This window comes from Centroberyx gerrardi, chromosome 9, assembly GCF_048128805.1.
Source record: "Centroberyx gerrardi isolate f3 chromosome 9, fCenGer3.hap1.cur.20231027, whole genome shotgun sequence".
Taxonomy (NCBI): Eukaryota; Metazoa; Chordata; class Actinopteri; order Beryciformes; family Berycidae; genus Centroberyx; species Centroberyx gerrardi.
This window is the reverse complement of record NC_136005.1, coordinates 17576968-17598385: the sequence shown is the minus strand read 5'-3', so window position 1 is coordinate 17598385 and position 21418 is coordinate 17576968. Positions and strand designations below refer to the sequence as shown.

General features: G+C 40.2%; 1 protein-coding gene across 2 annotated transcripts; it reads left to right on the top strand.

Annotated features, from left to right (window-relative positions):
- The first annotated feature begins 877 nt into the window (after positions 1 to 877).
- Positions 878 to 21076, top strand: LOC139922325 (sex comb on midleg-like protein 2). Of its 2 annotated transcripts, none has more exons than XM_071912811.2 (15): positions 878 to 952; positions 2885 to 2997; positions 3674 to 3748; positions 4145 to 4215; positions 4690 to 4924; positions 7733 to 7821; positions 7934 to 8177; positions 15493 to 15758; positions 15890 to 15983; positions 16127 to 16330; positions 16530 to 16688; positions 17132 to 17260; positions 18259 to 18480; positions 18968 to 19131; positions 19328 to 21076. In XM_071912811.2, exons 2-15 carry the CDS (start codon positions 2976 to 2978, stop codon positions 19451 to 19453), a joined length of 2100 nt encoding a protein of 699 aa, XP_071768912.1. In that variant the 5' UTR covers positions 878 to 952; positions 2885 to 2975; the 3' UTR covers positions 19454 to 21076. The 2 variants fall into 2 exon arrangements, with proteins under 2 accessions (XP_071768912.1, XP_071768910.1); XM_071912809.2 differs by having other exon boundaries at positions 7934 to 8183.
- Positions 21077 to 21418: the final 342 nt, after the last annotated feature.

The following is a 21418-nucleotide window of genomic DNA, read 5'->3' as shown; positions in this document are numbered from 1 at the left end:
CGCACTGAACAGTCATTCTCAGTCCTCTTTTATATTCTATTCTCTCATTGGGCTATGGTAGTGAAATAAACTTTAACTATTATTTTAATTTGGGACGCCCTGTAGCCCTTTCAAAGACCACTGGGTGTCCCCGGCCTCCACTTTTTTCAAATCTGCTTTGAAAAAAGGTCTAGTTGGCGCATCTCTGTGAAGACCAGTATCCCCCTTATAAATTTAGCAGTTAAGTATTGATTTATTTATATTGCTTGGGTTCATTCATCTCAGTTTTGGTTATGGTTCTAAATCTTGTTGTGTTGTTTTTAGGATTTACGATTAGGATGCCATTATCATTATCATTGCACATTTATTGATGAATTTTAATATCATCATTGGGTAACATCATAATAGGTTATTCTCCCCCATACCACATAGCCCGAAGATATAGTAAAATTGTATTTGTTTTGAGTTGCTTTTCTATGAGGGTGTTAAGGGTACTAGTGAGTACTAGTGAGTAGTCAGAGTTTCGTTAACTTTGTTGTAGTTCAATTTAGCTTTTTATCTGGCTGTCACGTTCACTGACAATTTTTTAACAGCTTTTTACAAACAGAGACGAGGGAAAGGGAAAGCCCGTGTTGTGCGCATAGAAAAAATGAAGAGGAGTAACTAATATTGGTTTGTGTAATCCAAAAAGACAGACCGAACAGCCCAGAAGCTGATTGGCTGTACTTGAGTAAACCATTGCGTCATTGGCTGTAAGTAAGCAGGTCGAAGGTTCATTGGCTTACTGAACACCACAACAAGTCTGCCTCACTCATTAGATTCTTTTCGCTAGCCATACAATACTATCTTTGGCATATATTACATGCGTGTAAGCAGCATACACTAACGTTACATTCGTGAAAAATATGGCAGCTGACGAATAGAGAAAAGTGTGTGGATCTTCACTCGATTTATCTAGAAAAGGACGGCACTTGTAAGTTTGTTTTTCATAGTAATGTAGACTTTCGGAAAAATGCCAGTTGAAGCTATACGGCCCAGGTTACGTATAATTCGTCTTGATGATTGGAAGAAACTGCTTTTAGAGGGTTAACATTAACGCTAACGTTAGCTAGTCATTAGCCAGTGGTAGCTAGCAAATCAAGCAAACCAGTTGTCAACATTGGGATCAGACTATTACCTGGAACAGTGTAACGTTAATGTCACACGTTAGATATGGCGCCCAAGAGCAAAGATACAAAGATTAAAAATATAAGAACAGTTAGTGCAGGTAGAAAGTTGACGTTACCTAGGTTGGCGTAAACAGCTAACGTTAGATGGCTGATATGAGGTGACATAGCCAGCTAACAGTTAATAGTTCTGAACCAGAGTTGGTGAAAAAAACACTGGAAAGTGATAACGTGCAGTTGAGATTCAAGATGATTTGTTTGCAGTATCATTTATAGAAGTAAGGTAACGTTTTCAGGGTAGATACTGTAATAACCAAATCTCCTCAACATAACGTTAAGTTGGCTCGTAGTAACGTTAGCTTAATCATAGTCAACCAAAATGGCTATTACTACCGTCAGCGTTAACGAGTTAGCCAACGTTATAACTGTAAACGGGTACTTGACGTTGAGAGCACGCAGTCGTATTTTCATCGTTTTACAACCCAAGCGATGCGGGACCTTCTTTCGATTTCTTTTCTAACTAGCTAATTTGTCAGTATTCAGTTGGGGAAGTTCGTAGATAACGTGTAACATAGGATAACGTTACACTGAATTAATAAATGTGGAGGTAATGTACAATAAGTGAAATACTCGAATGTTACATAGACTGCCCAAATGCACTATAGGCCTAACATTACAATGTTGCACCTCATGAAACCCACCCCCCATAACAGGCTTCCTGTCTATGTGGGAGTGTCCATGACTGGAATACTACTGTACATGAAAGGAGTTTTGGTATGCTGTAGTTAGCAGAAAAGTCCATGTGTACTTCCCTAACTGCAGTAGCATGTCACTTCTTTCTCCACGTGGCTGATGTAGTTTATGTTGAATAAACTGCATCAGCCAAATGCTCTGAAGTTTGTTGCAAATTATATTGAACTACCACCACCCTCTAGAGTCTAGGCAGTTGGCTTGAATTTACATTCACCTAATCTGGTGAGTGACATAGATAGCACTGTTGTCATCAGTTATAAAAACTTTCCTCGGTTTGGACTAGCTGGTACTTATCCTGCTGACCATCTGGTGTATTCAGATTCAACCATAAAATCCAGATACTCTTGGTGCAGTTAAATAAGTAATGTGCCTTCAAAAAATAATGTCAGCCTTTATAAAAATGACACAACATGACGAATAACGTGCTGAAATTAAATAACGCAAGTAATGAGCTATATTCTTTACTCTGAAAACTTGTATACTAATTTTCTGTTGTTAAGAGCCCTGATTGTATATAACTGCTTCAAAAGTAGCCTAACATGTTGATGTCCACCGAAGGCTGAAAGTGGTACATTGGCCATTTACAAGAGAACCAGCTGGTGAAAACTGTAGGTTGTCAAGAACCTTCTACTTACCATGGTGTTTAATGGGGTCCTGTCTCTGAACCCCCAACTAATTATCAATGAAGTAATCACAAACTATGAGCAAAGTAGATTTTCTGCATGTCTCCCCGCAAGCAGCTCTACCCATATAAACAATGTAAAAAATGCTGACTTTAAAATAATTCCTCAAATATCAATAAGCACTGACAGCTTGAAACCCCGGTAATCCCACTTGTTTTCCGTGTTTTGAGGCTAACTGACATTAACTAGACTTTTATCTTGACAGTATCTGGTACATATTAACAAATTCATCTTTGGTGTATTTTTGTGTGTTTTTGTGTGCTACATTTCACATGAAATATTTTCACATTTGATATTTTTCAGGACAAAACTACAGGGGCATAGAAGCATACTGGGCCAGCACCCCGCACCTTTATTCTCATCGTAGACTTATCACCATCGGTCATCAGTCAACATGGGAAAAACTTCACTAAAAGGTAAGGAGACTTCATTTGACTATGCTCAGTAAAAACAGTGTTGTACATGACTTACATGACTGAGGTTTTACAGGCACAAATTACTCAGAGAAATAGGAAAGCAGTTTTGACTGTATGCATTGGAAGTAACTGTGTCACCTGCATGTTTCTAAACACTTTTTCAAGACGCCCCTATTGGTGATTTGTGGCCCTCTGTCAAATCATTAATATCACATTTCTCATAATTAATTTTTTGTGAAAGAGCATTCAAGAGCTTACGCAAAGGCATTTCAGAGTTGGTAATAAAATGATGTGTCTCCGGGCTTCACTACGTTATTTCACAAATTGATGCATACAATTTTGTATTTAATTCAACCGCTGACATTAGCTCCCTCAGGAATCCTTATTCACCACCAGTGTTCAGACTCTTGTTTCTGACTCTCGTATCAATAAATGCAAATGGGAAGTATAATTACTTGGAAAGCATAACAGTTAACATTGAAAAACAATCTATTATCTCAGTCGCATTTCATAGTTCATAGACTGTGTGTACAAGTGTAACTTTTTGGACAACTTTTTTTGGGGCTGAGACTGAACCACAGATGCCTGTGGCAGGCAGCCAGTATTGGTGGTTGACTGCCCAGTTTGCTCAGTTTCTTAATGTAATCAGTTTCTTTATCATCTTGATCATTTTTAGATCAGAAAGATGGCAAAAAAGAGAAGCCAGGAAGGAATATTACACCACCAGGTACAACTCCTGCCACAATTAAAGGTAATCTCTTTTTACATTTTTATGTTATTTCAAATGAAGTGCTTGTCCAGGCTGGACACTGAGCTCCTGATAGTGGTGTTTTCCTTGATTTGTGGGTCTCGTTCCATTATATAACATTGGTAGAACAAGTGAAGTTCTGTGTTAGTATGTATTAGTTGTTTTTTCTTCATCAGGATTGCCCTGTAGTAGTTTTACAGTTACATTACTGTTGTATTAACTTATGAAATGACATGACATTGTTATACTTAATGGTGCAACCTCAAATTCATTGACAGGTTACATAATGGTGACATACTGCATTGTAGCATATTAAATGGATTGTACTTTACTTAATATGTTTTATAAACAAGAGAAATAATAGGTCATATGTTTCACTTTTTCATTATTTCTTTTCAGATGCTTTCAGCTGGGAAGAGTATCTGAAAGAAACGTCATCTACACCGGCTCCACCAAACTTTTTTCGTCAGGTATATCCCTCTCTTAGCCTTGGATAAACAATTCCTTTCTTTCTTGTGGAAAAGCTTGCTTTGTGCACCCAGAGTCACAGTTCACAGTGAAGTTGGGCTGTTATGTCATTGTCCACAACAACTTAATAACTAATCAGAGAAGCTTAAAGTTGGCATCATTGTAACAAGATTTTATTTTCAAGTCTATCTGTAACTACAGAAGTTAGGAAGGTGATCATGGTTCTGTGAATTTCTGCCAGTGGTGGTTTACAAATTGCACTTAGCCCCTCACACAGAGTCCTGAATATAAAACCACAGGTATAAAACCACACAGAAGACTGTAATGTGTCTCCAGTACACTACAAATGTGTTGCAGGCACATGACATTATTTCAGCTCAGCTAGAGACAAGTGTTGAGCAAACAATGATTTGTTGTATTTGATTTGAAGAGTGCTATCAGTAGCAGCACTTACGGTACTGTCCTAATGTCTGCAGGCCAGAGTCCCGCCCTCCAACGACTTCAAGGTGGGAATGAAGCTCGAAGCCCATGACCCGCGCAATTCCACCTCCGTTTGTATTGCCACGGTGATGGGTTTAACAGGCGTGCGTCTGCGTCTCCGTCTGGATGGGAGTGACAACAGCAATGACTTCTGGAGACTGGTAGACTCGTCTGACATCCAGCCGATCGGCACCTGTGAGAAGAATGGAGATATGCTGCAACCACCACTGGGTATGGAGTCTAAAAGTCAGGGGAGGTGGGGATGAAGAGGAACACAGTGCATGGTCAGCATCATTGATAACCCTTGCAGTTTTGTTGGTAATTATTTAAAGATGGTAAATGAATAATCTCCATCTTCACTACTTAATTGTGACTCAAAATTACAGAACAAATGATCTGCCATGACAGAATCTTCATGAAAATAATGATTCTGTCATTGCTATGTGCTTCTGGTTACTTATTACGAGGGACTACATAGAGTCCACTAAAACTCAACTAAAACTGCTTTGCCAAACACGGTTTAGAGGTGGATGCGCTTTCCTGTGCACTTTTCTGAACGCTGTCTATAGAAACACCATGGCAGGACCACTAAATCTCAGCAGCAATAAAAAAAGAAATGGCAGTCTAATAAAATTGAACTGAAAGTAACTGCAAGATCGTTGTGTAGAAAAGTTAATATGTCACTTTGATGTTTTACATTCTCTTTCGTAGGAGCGTTTCTTCCTTTAAGCAGTGAAATATCACTTTTGTACTGAGAGCTGTGCTGGCTTTTACAGAGATTGCAGAAAAAAGATATAGATGGAAAGGAAAGCTAAAAAATGACCAGGACAGTGTTTTTGGCACACAAAACTTCAGTTCACTTAAGTCTTCTAATGGTTGCAGTTTCCTCTAAATTTAAGTCTTTCATAGTACATTAAAGGATAACACTGGTGTTTTTTTAATGCATTTGTTACCGTCAACAAATCCTATGAAAATAACAAAATCATTGTTATTGTCCATTGTATTAAAAAAAACATTAAAAACACGTCAAAGAGCCATGTCGTTGCTCTGGGCAGCATATTTCATCATCGTGATGCACCGGGCCAGCCGACTTTTTCCTCAAACAACTTAATAAGCCGACCGTAAACACGTTTGCGATCTCAGGAAAGTAGTTCCGTAACACCGAAAATAGTCCCTGGCGTAATGAAGAATTTGTTCCCATTTGAATTTGAATTGGTAATAACTACAATAGCCTGACTTTTCATGGTAACAGTTAGCGATTTTTAAAATTGAAACTATGTCTCTGTGAGCTGTATTTAAAGGTTTTTAGCTTACAACTGGAGCCAGTGACTTCCGGGTTGACGGCTAAAAAGGGAACGTGGGAAGTCTGAAAGTAACGGGAGTAGAGCAAACGCATTGTTGATTTTGTTATTTTCATAGGATTTGTTGACGGTAAGAAATGCATTAAAAAACACCAGCGTTATCCTTTAAGGAATTTATTCCTACAGATTTAATTTGTCTTGGTTTGATCATGTACTCCTTACACCAAGTTCCTCCATTACATGCCACTGGGCTTCATCTTTTACAGCAGATTCTAAGCCACATCTGTGGATGTAATATAGAATATCTGGATATAGCATTATGATTCCCTACATCTCTATATTCTAAGCTGTCAACCAAGCCCAAAATAGTCACCTACACACTATCTTGAAGTTACTTATCATGCCCCTTTCAGAGAGGATGTCCTGGATATCTCATAGAAGTCTACTGGGAAAGAAATTGCCAGAAGAATCTCGGTGAAATATGTACTATATCTAACTCGTCACATCTTTTTGCTCAGTGTAGCTTAGAATAAGGATGTTTAGGTTATTATCACCCTAAACAGTTAATCCACACTACCCACATAGTGTTGCTTAGAATCTGCTGTGGAAGTGAAAGACAATTTCCCTACGGGGATCAATTAAGTATAGCATTATTGCATTATTATTATCATCATTTGGATGCTTTGGGAGAAACTTGAAGTGAACAGGGCAGGATATGTTCTCCCATTAGTATGTAGTAGTAACACTTACAGGGAATGTATAGTTGGTCATTGCAGCTATTAGGAAGTGTAAGTAGTTAGTTCAGTAGTTCAGTCTGTTGCTGGTCAGTTCTTAATTTTCCTTAGTTTAAATTGGGGATGGGCAACTTTGAATGGAGGAAGTCAAAAAATCCTATGTAGTAATTACATGGGGCTGGAAGGTGTGTTTTTACATGAGAGTGCACCACTGGCATAGAAAATCCATGTCTCAACTCATATTTGTTGTAATAAGTCTGGAATAATCGGAACACGATAATGAAGGTACAATATGTACACGTTTGGTATGAGGTGCGTATGTAGGTGTACATTAGTTAAAGGATTTTTAGGCATGTGTTGATTTTTGCAGGAGTTCTAAAGCGTTTCAAAGGACCTTGATAATGTTCAACAAATTATTGTGATTCTAGTCACATCATTTGTGACTGGTACATCTGGAAAATAGTGAAAAGAAAATTAGGCAAAGTCATCTTCGTTAACTTCAAGGCTCCACAACACCTCACTAACATGCGACTACAAATGGCAGCATAACTTGAAGAAATACCCTTCAAGTCAGTAAGTCCATTCCCTGTGACTTTGCTAGAGGTCATAGTAGTCCCAAAAACAACATCATGGTCTGGGCAAGAAGAGGTGAAAATAGGCAGAACGATAGGTCGAAGGTCATCCCACTCCAGTGAGCACTGTGTTCATCTGACAGAGATGGCACTAATACCAACTGAAAGATTTATCTCTTCAGCAATACTGGACATAATATGTACATATTTGGTTTTTATAAATGTCCCAAAAGAGCAGCATTTGTTAATATAACAGCACATGTACATGAGAAGTTGAAGTGGGGACGAAAACGTGAAGGGTGAAGTAATGAAAAGCAGAAGAAGTGAGTTATCCACTAAATCACAAGGTATGCCAATAATGCTGACCAACACTGCAGAGTCTTCATTTTGTCTCTTGAAATATCTAACTTTTCTTTCTACTCTTTTCTCAAGGATTTCGGATGAACGCCTCCTCATGGCCTATGTTCCTACTGAGAACGTTAAATGGAGCAGAGATGGCTCCAGCAACAGCCTTTAAAAAAGTACGCATTCCTTCAAATATCAGTTTGTCATACAGAAAGTATAAGGTCTTGTCTTGGTGGCAATATATTTATTAATAACGTATTTCAACGTGGCTGTTGCGCCCATTTTCAGGAACCCCCAAGGCCCGCCCAGAACAGCTTTAAGCCCGGCATGAAGCTGGAAGCTGTGGACAAGAAGAACCCATACCTCATCTGCCCTGCCACCATTGGAGAAGTGAAGGGCGACGAGGTCTTTGTGATGTTTGATGGGTGGCGGGGTGCCTTTGACTACTGGTGCAAGTATGACTCCCGGGACATCTTCCCTGTGGGCTGGTGCTCCATCACCAAGCACAGTCTGCAGCCACCAGGCAACAGTGGTAAGTGTAAGTAAACCCCTAGGTGGCAGCAGAGTTCTGCTTGTGCCATGACTATCTGAGGCAGACGCTATTGTTGTGATCAGTGTTTGCTTTACATTAATTTAACTGCGGTGTCCCCCCACAGCTGGGAAATTGCTCCCACATATAGAAAAATATAAATACAGTGAACATTAATCATCTTGCCTTATTGCTTAGCCTGGCAGAATAAATACACACACAGAATAAAAACACACACAGAACATAGAACACAAAGCATGGAACAAAAGTAGAGTACGCACCTTGAAAGCTGCTCCCAAGATGTAGACAGGTGATGATGTGATGTGCTCTTCCTTAGACAAAAGATATTTCAAAACCAGCGCCACTAAATAGTCACACTTACCTCCCTGAAGGGCTAGGTCATGTGACTAGCCACAGGACCCCATCCAGATATCATGCTTAGTGCCGGCATAAGCACAGCAAAGAGTAATCAACTGCGGTATATTTGTGAAAGACTTCTGAATTTTGCATAGTGCGTATTAGACAGGTGTGACGGAGCATCTATTACCATGAAATCATGCTTGGCTTTTGTGATCTCTCCTCTCTCCAAAAAGAAGTATTTTTTTTCAGAATACGGCCCTTCTAGTCACTAGTTGGATTATAGTTTACTGTTCTATAGAAAGTTGCGGTATTCATTTGTCTTTTGATCTCCTGATCTTATGCCGAACTTAACAGAAGGACAATAGCTCCACCCTTGTCACTAATTGATTACTGTGTCGTCCCGTTTGATACCCTAATGCATCCCGTTTGGCCCCGGTACAATTGTTGGGTATATTATACTCTCTTTTTGCCCAGAGGGAGAGGCGCATCTGTTTCCACCAGCCTGTAATAAGTCTGAATGGAGGAGTTTCTGTATTACCTCTGAATGGTGTGTGGGGTGTCAAAGGCTGGGCAGGGGTTGCTGATGATGCTGCAGAGGGGCATTGGTGGTTGTCTGAGTGCCAGCCCAGGACCTTGAACAAAGATATCAGGGAAATTATTGGAGTACTCATTTTCACTAAAAACAAACTATTATTTTTAAATTCCTAAAGAATTTATTGAAATTAACAATTGTACTGAAATCTTGGACAGTTCCTTGCTGAGTGCTGAGAAACAGTTTTCAGAAATGGGGTTACTGGAGAAATTGATCATTTTTGGCATCTGCACTTTTTCTTCCCAGAGTATGTCACTTGTGTAAGTGTTAAGGCGTCTAAATTTATACACCTTGGGATAAGCTTTCACTTTACAGACTCCACTACCACAATTGCAATTACAGCACAGAGCCATTCTTTAACTGCACCACCTTACTGGAAATGATCCTGGAAGGGGAACAGGAGTGAAACTGTGTCTCAGATACAAAATTACCTCTATCCCCAACATCTACAAAAACCAAGAAACACTGGTTGGCTCTACCAGCATTGTTAGATTAACATACTGGTGTTACTGGGTTTTTCACTCGTCTCTGTCATTTTTCTGCTACTAATGTGCCTAGATCACTGCACAGTGACATTTTATGCATTTCAGAGTGACATTTCCTTATACTGTCTTATTGAGTTAGAAACTATAAAATATCCCACTGACAGTCATTCTTCTTGAAGCTACAATCCATAAATGTGAATTTAAGTGTCCATTTTTTTTCCCTACTCACTAGCTTACTTGTTCCTCTCAGGCCAAAATGTTATGTGGTGTCGTTCCTAGACAAATTCCCAGATAAGTGTAATAGTATAGTTTTACTTAAGAACTGATTGATGATATATTTGGTTTTTAACCAAGAACCATTCAGTCAGTCAGCACTCCATAGAGTTTTACAAGGTGACATGAAATGGTAAAATGTGACCAAGCACCACAAGCCCTTTCATTAAACAGAAATAACCCTAAATTACAGCAGCAAACCCACACAATGGGCAATGGCCTAAAGATTATGTACAATAAAGGGGACATCAGAAAATGAGGGGGAAAAAAAGAGGAAAAACATTGGTAATTGCTTTTAATCACCTCTTTGCAATGATATCTGCCAAATGTCATGATGATTGGGCTAACTCAACAAGAGTTATAACATAATTTTGTGAAAGGCCACACCCTCTTGCAAATTGTTTTAATATCTTTAATACTGCATACCCAGTGTGATGATCACAGGCAAATTTGTAGGATGGGCCACATTGATGGGTGTAAGGGGCAAGAAAAAGCCAGGCCCAAAATCAAGGATAAATTTGGTCAAAGTGCTGGTGCCTGTTACTACGAGCAGAGATTAGAGGTTTATCTGGAGCCTTTATCTGGAGCATGTCTTTAGGCATTACAGGGGATGGATGTTGGTTGGCATTTGCCCATGCCTGCATGTTTTACTTTATATCTAAAACATATAGAATGATAAACTGAATATTTAACCCAGTGGTATAGAGAAACCAAGATATAGGCCTATGTCCAGACAGTGAAATGTAGGCCAATGTTATTGTGTAATGTGAAACACTGTGCCAGTTTTTCTTTTGCTTTTGGAGAGCACAGTTAAGTTTAAGTGGTAGTTTCCAGTGGGGTTGGTTGCCCACAGGGTTGATGACTTAAAAGTGGATGAATACTCCAAGCACAAAGTTCCAGTCCCAAGCAATTTTTATACTGAGTTGCAACATGAAAACTCTTAGAAAACTATGATGTGGTATTTTCTACTTTTTGTTTGATTTTTGTCGGTCTGTTAAATTTGGGCTCAAATTTAAAAAAGGTTAACCCTCCACCCCAAACATCAGCATTTACATAATTTACAACAAACATAACATGGTTGGAACATATAAAAAAATATGCAAGGTATCTGTTGAAGCTAAAAATTCAGATGTTAAGAAAAATTACAGATATTTTGAACAAAATTTGTGGGCTTGATATGCTGTATTTTTATGTAGGTGTTAAATGTATTTTCATTTGGAGTTTAATAGGCAGGCTGTGCTGTCGTAGCATAAAGGCCTGTGTGTTAAGTCTGACACAAAACATCGGAGCAAAGGATGTGTGGGTGGATTTTGACGCATTTAATGCAACGTAGGCGTATCTGAAAGCCTACAGAGTAACTGCAAGAGACTTTTATGACTTGTACTGAATTCACACCTGACAGAGACTCCTGAACTCTGAAGGCGCTCCGATGCACTGCTTATAAAAGGTCTCTCCGCCTCATGATATTGCTTTCCCATCGAGCTGACGGCCTTAGGAGACAGGAGAGTCTAAATGTTTCTATGTATTGCACCTGAAGCTTTGCAGATATACTGTGGAGAGCTGTCACTGAGTCCTGTCAGAGCGAGAGAAAAAAGACAGGATGCGAGGTCAGAGATAGAGAACAGGCAAGGAGGGGAGGGACGAAGGAGGACGATTTATGTCCTTCACATCCTACCTGTTTACATGGAAAAATGATGTTTACATAAAAGCTACACAGTCCAGTCTAGGACAGGAGCTGAACCGTGTGTGTAGAACTCTGGGTAGAGAGGATAAGATTATATCAACTAAAAAACACACATAAAAAAATTGCATATGGCATGTTCTACACCCCTAGCTTAGTTTGAGTCATTTTAGTTTACATAATTAATTTTACCTGTTCATGTAGGAGCTCCAACATACACTCCAACACACCCTTAAAAGGTTTGGGAGGAGCTTAGGCAGAGAGTAAACCCCCTCTCTTTACCCAGCCCCAGCCCCCCCCCCCTCCCCTCGTCTGTCCACTCCTCCCCCATCTAATGCGAATCAGTCTATGTCTGCCTACCCCGGCTCCTCTGTCAGTGTGGGCTTTGTTTTGGGCTTGCACTGAATTTTGGATGAAAATTTATATTCTGGGTTTTACGGAAGGGTAGTGTTGGGGAATCTTGAGTGTATCATGAAACTGAGAAATATGCATTAGCTGAGGAGAAGGGCTGCTGCTGTGTGTGTGGGCATGTGCATTTAAAATCTTTTTTGTTGTACATATTTTTTTCCCCCCAGTACGGTGAGTTCCGCTTTTATTCTGTTTCTATTCTTGGCTTGGCATTTTTGTTATGTGGAGAGAGAACCAACATGTCTTCAAAATGAGAGAGATGCTGGAATGCGTTTCCCGTCTTTGTTCACACTGTAGATAAGAAAAATCTTATTTAAAACCTTTTTGAAAATAAAGGATGTTTAGTCTTATATTCATTTAAATTATGTGCATAAGACTTTCTATGCTGTTTGATTTTTGTATTTTCAATACTTTCCTCTAGATGTGTGTGTGTGGTCTTCAACTCTTTGGAATTGTATTTATTTACTTAGGAGGATCTGTTTTATATAAAAATGGTGAACTAATTAATATTGACCTCATTCTTTATTAGCAGCTAGCCCACCTGTGAGAGTTTCTACAATGTACTGAATGTATGTTGCTAGCGCAGCAGACCATGAAGTGCAGCTATGCTTTTAGGGGTTGTTTGAGTTAGCAGAAAAATGCACTGTAGTTCTTTGACAGGAGATGGTGCAGTTGTAATTATGTTCTAATTATGGATGTTATTAACAAAACTAGGCAACTTGTCAGTGTCAACTTGTCAGGAGCCTATTGTATATTATAATGTGGCATTGTTCTATAGAAACTCCTCCCCCACTGATGAAGTCCTTTACTGTCAGCTTATGAAAATGCACCGCCATGCAAATTGTAAAATCAAAGTAATTGAAACTCTGTGCTAGGGTTGTCACTAGAATTTCTAACTTTGATACAATACCCAGGAAAATATCGATATGCGATACCATTTTCGATACCACGGGGGAAAAAAATGAATTTTCAATCTTTTTTTAAACAATATTTTAAACTTGTCTGAGATCAAACAACACATTTTTGATTGAAAGGTGTCGATCGCCATCATGATTTGCTCTTTTTTATTGAGGGGAGTGAGCTTATACTGCACAATTATGCAAAACATCATATTGCCTCCTGGCCTAGCAAGAAGCAAGAAAAGCAAGAAACTAAGACACAGAGACCCAAACTAGTCCCTTAATATCCGACAGCGCAGGGGGAAATCCCGGTGCAAACGAGACAGATGGACGGACAGACAGACAGACGCACGCTTCTCCAGAACGTAGGCCCGATAAAACTCATTCAAAACTTTGCACTTACACAGCAGATTACCCTGCTCTAGTCATCAGCCTATCAGAACACTTTTAGCTTGTTGAAGCAACAGATACCTACAGAGCCCCTAAAGTCCCGAAAAGTGATATTTTTGTATCTTGTGCGCACAAGTTAATTATCTTGTGGGAACAAGTTATTATCTTGTGCGCACATGGTAATATTTTTTTAGGGGCTCTTTAGGGGGACTTTAGGGGCTCCGTAGATACCCTCCAATGATAGGGAAAAATCAGCAGGGCTAGAGTTAGTGGATTATTATTGACAGAATGATTTTAATCGGACATTTCCTTCTGACCGGCCCGGACAATGCATTTGAAAACCAGGCAGTCCGGTCGAAAACCGGGCATCTGGCAAACCTACTTGATAACGTTAGCTAGCTCTGTAGCTAACGTTTGGTTTGCTAGCTAAACTAAAACAGATGATGTGCAGGGTACGTTAACGTTTATGATAAATGTGTAATGCTTCAGTGATGTTGAAACGGGAGCTTTCGCTAACCTCTCGAAATTCTTTATATAGACTGGCGTGTCGGTCCTTATGGTGCTTCGCCAAGTTTGACGTGTTACCCCCCTTCGTCGGCACCACTCTGTTAGGGCTGCAACTAACGATTATTTTCATTGTCGATTAATCTGTCGATTATTTTGTCGATTAATCGATTAGTTATTTGGTCTATAAAATGTCAGAAAATGGTGAAAAATGTCGATCAGTGTTTCCCAAAGCCCAAGATGACGTCCTCAAATGTCTCGTTTTGTCCACAACCCAAAGATATTCAGTTTACTGTCATAGAGGAGTAAAGAAACCAGAAAATATTCACATTTAAGAAGCTGGAATCAGAGAATTTTGACTTCTTTTTCTTAAAAAATTACTCAAACCGATTAATCGATTATCAAAATAGTTGGCGATTAATTTAATAGTTGACAACTAATCGATTAATCGATTAATCGTTGCAGCTCTACACTCTGTAGCATTGTTTGCTGACTGAGGCAACAACCCAGCTGACTGCTACTAGTGAGAGGAGGGGCTGTGGGCAGCGGTGCTGTGTGTGTGTGTGTGTGTGTGTGTGTGGCTAGTGGAGGCGGAGAAATAATATGTTTGATTTTTCATTAAGAGAAAGCACTGCTGGTATCGATACTGTTGCAAATGAGTATTGTATCCGTTTCAAATTTTTTGTATCGATACTTATCGAAGTATCGATACTTTTGACAATCCTACTCTGTGCCACTGTAATTGGAGGACTACCCCTATCATGTCCAATAATGAAGTGCCCCTCCCCCCAAAATATGCACTAGGGGGTCTTTGCTCTAACGCTCATCCCACCCACCAACACCAGCTTATTTCGTAGGTCACTGGGTCAAGAGGAAATGACATCCCATATGCCTCCCTAATTTGCCAGAAGGGACTATACAGTGATGGGACAAATTACAGACCATTCTTCATTTTTATAATCTGCTCTCTTTGGGCAGATATGCGCCTGTGAAATCTAGCCAAAGGCAGCTGGTGTAACCATTGAACCACCAGGCCACCGTTTCTTGCATGTTTCCATGTCTTATCTTTTTGGGTTTAGCTTTGGGGTCATTATTTGGCTTAAGCTCATTTGCAATACACTCAAACTCTTGATTGTTAATAAGGAAACAGTAAAATCATAAACAGGTCTTTTCTGCTCTCTATCAGCCAAATGCAGATCTGTGTTCCCCAAGAGTCAGAGCTGCTCAAAGACGGGCTTTAATCAGTCAAGACCCCTCTTCTGTCCTTTGTCCCCTGACCTGGGGGACACTTAAGTTTGACGATGCTTATCTGTTGCTCATGACAAGAATTGCCTATATAGGCTAGTGAGTGTACAGATAAAGGAAGGGGTTTTACAATCACACACTGCAGGCCAGAGTTCATTAGGCTAATTTTACCATTTTCTAATGGTAAACTGGTTGGATGGCTGATGTGAGATGTTTGGCCGTTACTGTCTAAAATGATACCTTGAATTCTGTTGAATTGATCGTGTTCTGTTTTGAGAGACTTTCTCCGTATGTGGCATCTCTGTTATGGTACCAACAGCCATCTCCAACAAAGAATCCAGTGGTTCTCCTAGTGTCAGTCTTAATAGACTTTTTGTACATTGGATTATTTCAAAGGTATTAGGTTTGGTAGGTTATTTTTTTAAATAATGACATTCACTCTCTCCATGACAGTTGCTCTGTTTTTATGCTTTTATTACAGTCAACCTGCCAAAGAACCTGCAGATTCTCTCGGCATCACCCTCCAAGCCCAGCAGGCGCTCCATGCAGTCCCCCTACAGGCTCCCCAACCCCCTGCCCCCTTTGCCTGTTAGGAAAGGGGTAAGGGGGCGTCGGCCCAAGAGCGAGACCATTGCCCTGCTCAAAGCTGTGGCAGAGGCAGCAGCTGCCCAAAACGGGACAACACCAGAAAACACGCAACTTGTACCCAGGCCCCACAAGAAGAGAGGCCCCAAACCTGGGAGCAAGGTGAGAGAATGTTGAATTGTGTTTCTGAATGCACGCTTTAATGGTCTCAGATATTTGAGCACTGGATGATCATTTTTACTTATTCTATTTCCTCCAAATATGTTAAATCATAAGTGTGCTGTGTTTTTCAGAGAAAGCCCAAGGTTCTCCAGAGCACAGCACAGCTGCCCAGCATCCAGGTGCCACAGGAAAGCCCTGCCAGCCTCAGCTCAGTGGTCTCAACCGGTAAGGATTAATGGTCTTGTTAATGAAATGACATTATTCATTGAACCCTCCCTCCCACAATTAACCATTGCATTTTCTGTACTGAATGAAAGGGTATCAGATTTGTTCAGTGTGTGTCTTCTTGTGTTTGTGTGTTGTTCCAGTGTGTGTGTACGTGAACAAGCACGGAAACTGTGGTCCCCACCTGGACAGGAAGCAGATGCAGCATCTGCCAGACCACTTTGGCCCAGGGCCAGTGAATTCTGTGCTCCAGCAGGTGGTCCAGTCATGTATAGACTGCGCTTACCAGCCTAAAGTCCTGCTCAGTGCGCTGCAAACCCACTCAGGAGGAGGAGAGGTTGTCAGAGGTAACAACACACAGCCAGCACCAGTTGTTCTAGGTTTTTGCTATATCATAACCCACAGGTATTTTTATTATTACAGTGATTTTAGAGATGTCTAGTTTAATAATGGACACTCTCAGTAGATGGCTGTACAGTTAGCCCAGCCCTTTCTCCAGTAGATGAGTGATAGACCAATAACACATGCTTTTGTCTTTCGTCCCAGTGAGAACAGATGGTGGAGTTCGTCTGGTGAAACTACCGTCAGCTTCCAGTGCTTCCTTCGTGCTGCGCTTCTTGGAGACTGTGTGTCGTCACCTGCAATGTGACAACTTGTTCAGCAGCCAACCATTTAGCCACTACACCTATGACAGGACCAAGTCAGGTAATGGCTATACATTCAGTTAGCATAAGTGATATATCAGGAAGGGAAATGGAATCCCCATTCTATCAGGAAAAAAGCCTCTGCTTGGACCAAGCTTATTATAATAAACTAAAACTAAGACGAAAACTAGGTGTTAAACCACATTGTAGTAAACTGACAAAAACTAGACTTTGTGAAAAAGACTCAAACTGAACTCTACGAATGTTGTCTACTTGTAAAACTAAAATAAAACAAGTGCGCTAGTGCTTTATAGGTGCTTGGGTGGAGTGGGGGGGTGTGCATGAGTGAGTGAAACTACGTTGACTTTAAAAACTCCACCTATTAACACCAAAATGCTTTGTCGGCACAGTGTTTTATCTATGATGATTTGAACCAGATTACAGATTTACTGTTTATATCTGTGGCATTGGTTGCAGTCAGTTCTCCCCTGTTTTGTGTTCCAGTGAAAGAAGAGGCGTTGGAGGCACCGTCTCTGGGCCGGGGCAGTAAGCGGAGTCTCTCTGGGGTCTCTCCGCCATATGCAGCCCCTCTGTCTCCTAAACATTTGCGTACCGAGGCCCACCCTTCAGAAGGTACAGCTCACTGTCTTCATACTTTTCATTTCCCCTTTTTTATTTTTTATTTTTTTACTTTTTTAAAATTCCTGACAAGAAATAACTTAACGATAACTGCACACTTAACTGAATGCAGTTTTAATTTTTAATACTAGCCTCAGTGCAATAGACTTCTTCAGCATGCATTTAGAAGTCAAGTTGATCTTTATTATCCTTGGGGAACATTTGGTTGACAAACTGCATCCGTGGTTGGCAAAATCCATTGAAGAAAACAAACAGGCGCTCCATCAGATATAAATCCCAGCTCCATAGAGACCCAGTCTAGTTGATCGTTTAGTGCTACAGCATTTAATGCTATTGTCAGCATTAAAGTGCACTCACTTTCTGATTGCCACTGGAGTAGTGGAGATACTAAAATGCATAATGCATTATGCTGGGCTAGAGGTGTTTGTTTCCTTCCCTGCTGTATGTTAACAAGCAGGGTTAGGGATCTGCAGAGGTTAGCTGCTTTCATTCTTAGATGCATGTGCCATCCTGCCATCCTACTTGGGATTAAACTACAGTAAGACACTAACGATAACTACCAGCTACTAACATTGCAAAGTAATTAAATCTTACCATGTTACAGTCCCTTGAAAAAGTAGAAATCCAAATAGCAATCCACAAACTCTGCTAAGCTTTGTTTGGTGGCCATGTACTGACTGAAATGGTTGTTTTGCTGACGTTCCCCCTCTATTTTGCCTTAACTATGCATATTTCCCAGCATGAAAACAAGGCAACATGAAACACCGCTCGGCACAAAACAGAAAAGTAACATAAATCTTGTCATCACTGAAGGACTAGAACTTCCTTTGTTGAAGTTTTTTGCTGAACTTGGATGGTTTCAGTCTGTCATCACTTTCAATTCATGTATATTTGTAGGAGGGTATTGTCTCAAAGGCGGATTAAAGTGTGTTATAGAAGCATTTAAAATGATGGATGACTTCTGAATGTCTATTGTCTTTTGCTCTCTCCAGCAGAGACCCTGCCCCATGAGGAGAATGGTCTAATAAAGGAGCAGCGCTTCATGGACTCAGCCTCCAACTCCATGACCCCTCGACCCCAGACAGTGCGGAGTTCCTCAGAGTATCACTCCCAGGGCAGCAGCCTCTACTACCCAGGCAATGTCACACTGCTGCGCCGCCTCTCCTCCAACCCTGCAGAGCTCACCGCCACACAGCCACTCAGACGAGTTGAAGGTATACCGCCAAGAATCTATGGAGAGAGATTAGTGCCAGCAGAAAGTTTTCTCGCTCATATTGAGCTGTTGATTTTTAAAAAATTGATTTGTTGAATAAATGGATTCAAAAATGTAATTTGAATTGAATTAAAAGCAAGAATCTTCTTCTAGAATTATGTCATCTCAATTTACAGATTGTAGGGTTTCTGATGATAATCAATGTCTGTTTAGTTAAATATGAAAATGTAGGCAAAGAGAAGAATCAATAATCATCACAGTTTTTATTGGAATACCACTGCAATAACCAAAGTGTCTCGGGTCTGATGTCACTTCAGTAGACATGTTGCATCTCAAATGAGGCTTTAGAATATAGAGAACATAAGCAGGACTTTGGGCTAGGATACAGATAGTTGGTTCTCTCTCCTTCAAAACAAGTTTATTTGGACGTGTTATTCTGTGTCCTTCGCTGCCTTGTGTGCTCAGTGTGTCTGTTCTCTTGTTTGTAGCGGCCAGCTCCACCACCGGCCCCGAGGCCCTGGCCGCTGACCGGGAGAGCCTGCAGGTGCCCAGTAAAAGCCCCTCCTCCTGGTCCATCGAGGAGGTGATGCAGTTTGTGAGGGATGCCGACCCCTCAGCACTAGCCCCACATGCTGAACTATTCAGAAAACACGTAAGTGAACTTTTGTTATAAAAAATCGAATATGTATACCGTTACCCGAAGCACTTTACAGTACCATGAATTGAGGGAATCAAACCTTGCTCCCATTGAGCTAAAAAGGTTTTTTAGTGTGTATACATCATCAGTTTAAGCTGCAGTAGAGAAGTTGGTTCATTCAGATACTCAGTCCCTTTCTTTGTCTTCACAGGAGATTGATGGAAAAGCCCTGATGCTGCTGCGGAGCGACATGATCATGAAATACATGGGCCTCAAACTAGGGCCTGCACTAAAGTTATGCCACCACATAGAGAGGTTGAAACAAGGCAAACTGTAGCGGGACCCAGCGCAGTCCTGTCCCTGCCACACCCATGGGCAATAACCGCTGAAAGGGCCAACGTTTGGACACAACTCGGCATATTACACCAAATGACTCATGGGGCATGCAAGGGTTACGTGTTACTCCAGACTCCACCTTGAGGGAACTTGATAGATGTTCATTTCGACTTGCAGAGTGGAGAAGTGTGCCGTGCATTGCTGACACATTACCTCATCTCCTCATCAGTGAACAGAGAGCTGTTCAGGTCTAATAGACACCATTGACTTTCTGAAATCCCAAAGGAAAATAATCCCTGTAGTGTTTACATTGCATAGCACATGTGCACAGGAGGACAGACTTTTTTTATGGAGATGAAATCTTTTGATCCTGGTTTCGGATCCCCAAAGATGGAGAATGTTTCTTCTTATATAATGTTTTTATTCTTGTTGAGATTCCAGTTAATAAGGAAGGGTCTGTATACTAAAATGAATCCGCCAGATGTTCTTCCCCGTGTTCTTATGAGAATTCAGATGCTTTTCTCGTCTGCTCCGTTGTATAGCCGTTATCAATTTTCTTTATTCACAACTATGCCTAAAGTTTGGGGTCATCTGCCTGTCCAAGGATTGCCCATGTCAATTCATTCCATTTCTTTCACACAATGATAGAAATTTTCCTTTGCTTGAACATTGTCAGCATGATGGTAATCAACTGTCAAGTCATCATACTGAATTCTGACTTTTCTTATTGAACCTCAAGTTTCCCATGAGTGTCCCTCAGAATCATTAACTGCTGTGTCCTGTGTGCCGTCGGCATGCTGGATGTGAATGGCATGATTTATGGTTGTGTCTTAGCGGGCCATGAGTTTGATTGCCTCCTGCTGGTTGTATTCCTGTGCAGACATGGTCTCCATCCAGTTCTTATCATTGTCAATCTGTCTGTCCCAAGCTCTGAGTCAATTTACTTAGAAATCATGGATTGGATTTATTTATTTCAATGGACAGATTGTTATGGAAGTGCAAATATGACATTTCTAAGGGCTTTATATGTTTTGTTTTGACGTGATATCTGTACCAGTCATAATCATTCAAGCTTGTCGGTCCGCCTATGACCTCAATGCCGTCACTTTGACCGTTACAATCACTGTTAGCAATGAAAACAGATATGTACAGTTTTATGGGTTTAACCATGAATATCAGCAACAGAATGTACATTTTGTAGAAAACTAAATATTTTAAGGAAATCATATATAAGTTAGAAATGTGAAGATAATGGGTGGGGGATGTGGTGAATATTTCAGACAATGTATTCCATACTGCTTTTTAATACTTAATGCAACGCTTTTAGTTGAAATACCCCCAGTAATAGAATTTGCCTTGCTTTACTTATGACATTTCTCAGGTTTATGTGGTCTTTGTTAGTACAAGCTTTTGTAGCATACTGTTTTGGAATAATATACTTAACAGAATTTTCCTTTGTTATTCCCCTCCTGACTTAAAATTACTTGTGCCATATGATATTCAACACAGGATCAAAGTGCTGTTGATTTCCCCCTTGCATCTTCTTAAAAGTACTTGAAAAATATGTGTTGCAAAAAGTCACTTGTTCATTCTGTCAAACCAGAAAAACAATATGTATTGTGTTCATGATGTTGTATATTTTCGTTTTTATAAACCTATCAAAAGCAAAGCTGTGTGTGTGTTGTTGCTGATAAGAATACATTTTGTTTGGTAAAGTCTAATAATGTATTTTCACATTGGGGAAAAAATTGAAAAAAAGTTGCTCAATTATTTTATTTTAATTCACCAATATTACTTACAAAACATGATGATTTAGAAAACTCATTCAGGTAATCTGATGCAAACCCAATGCATATAAAACGAAAGCTTTGCACAATACAGACTACAATGTAGAAGAAAATGTTCAAGAACCACCTGTAAAGACAATTATTTCCATTATTAAATTCCTGCCATCAGTCTCTAACAT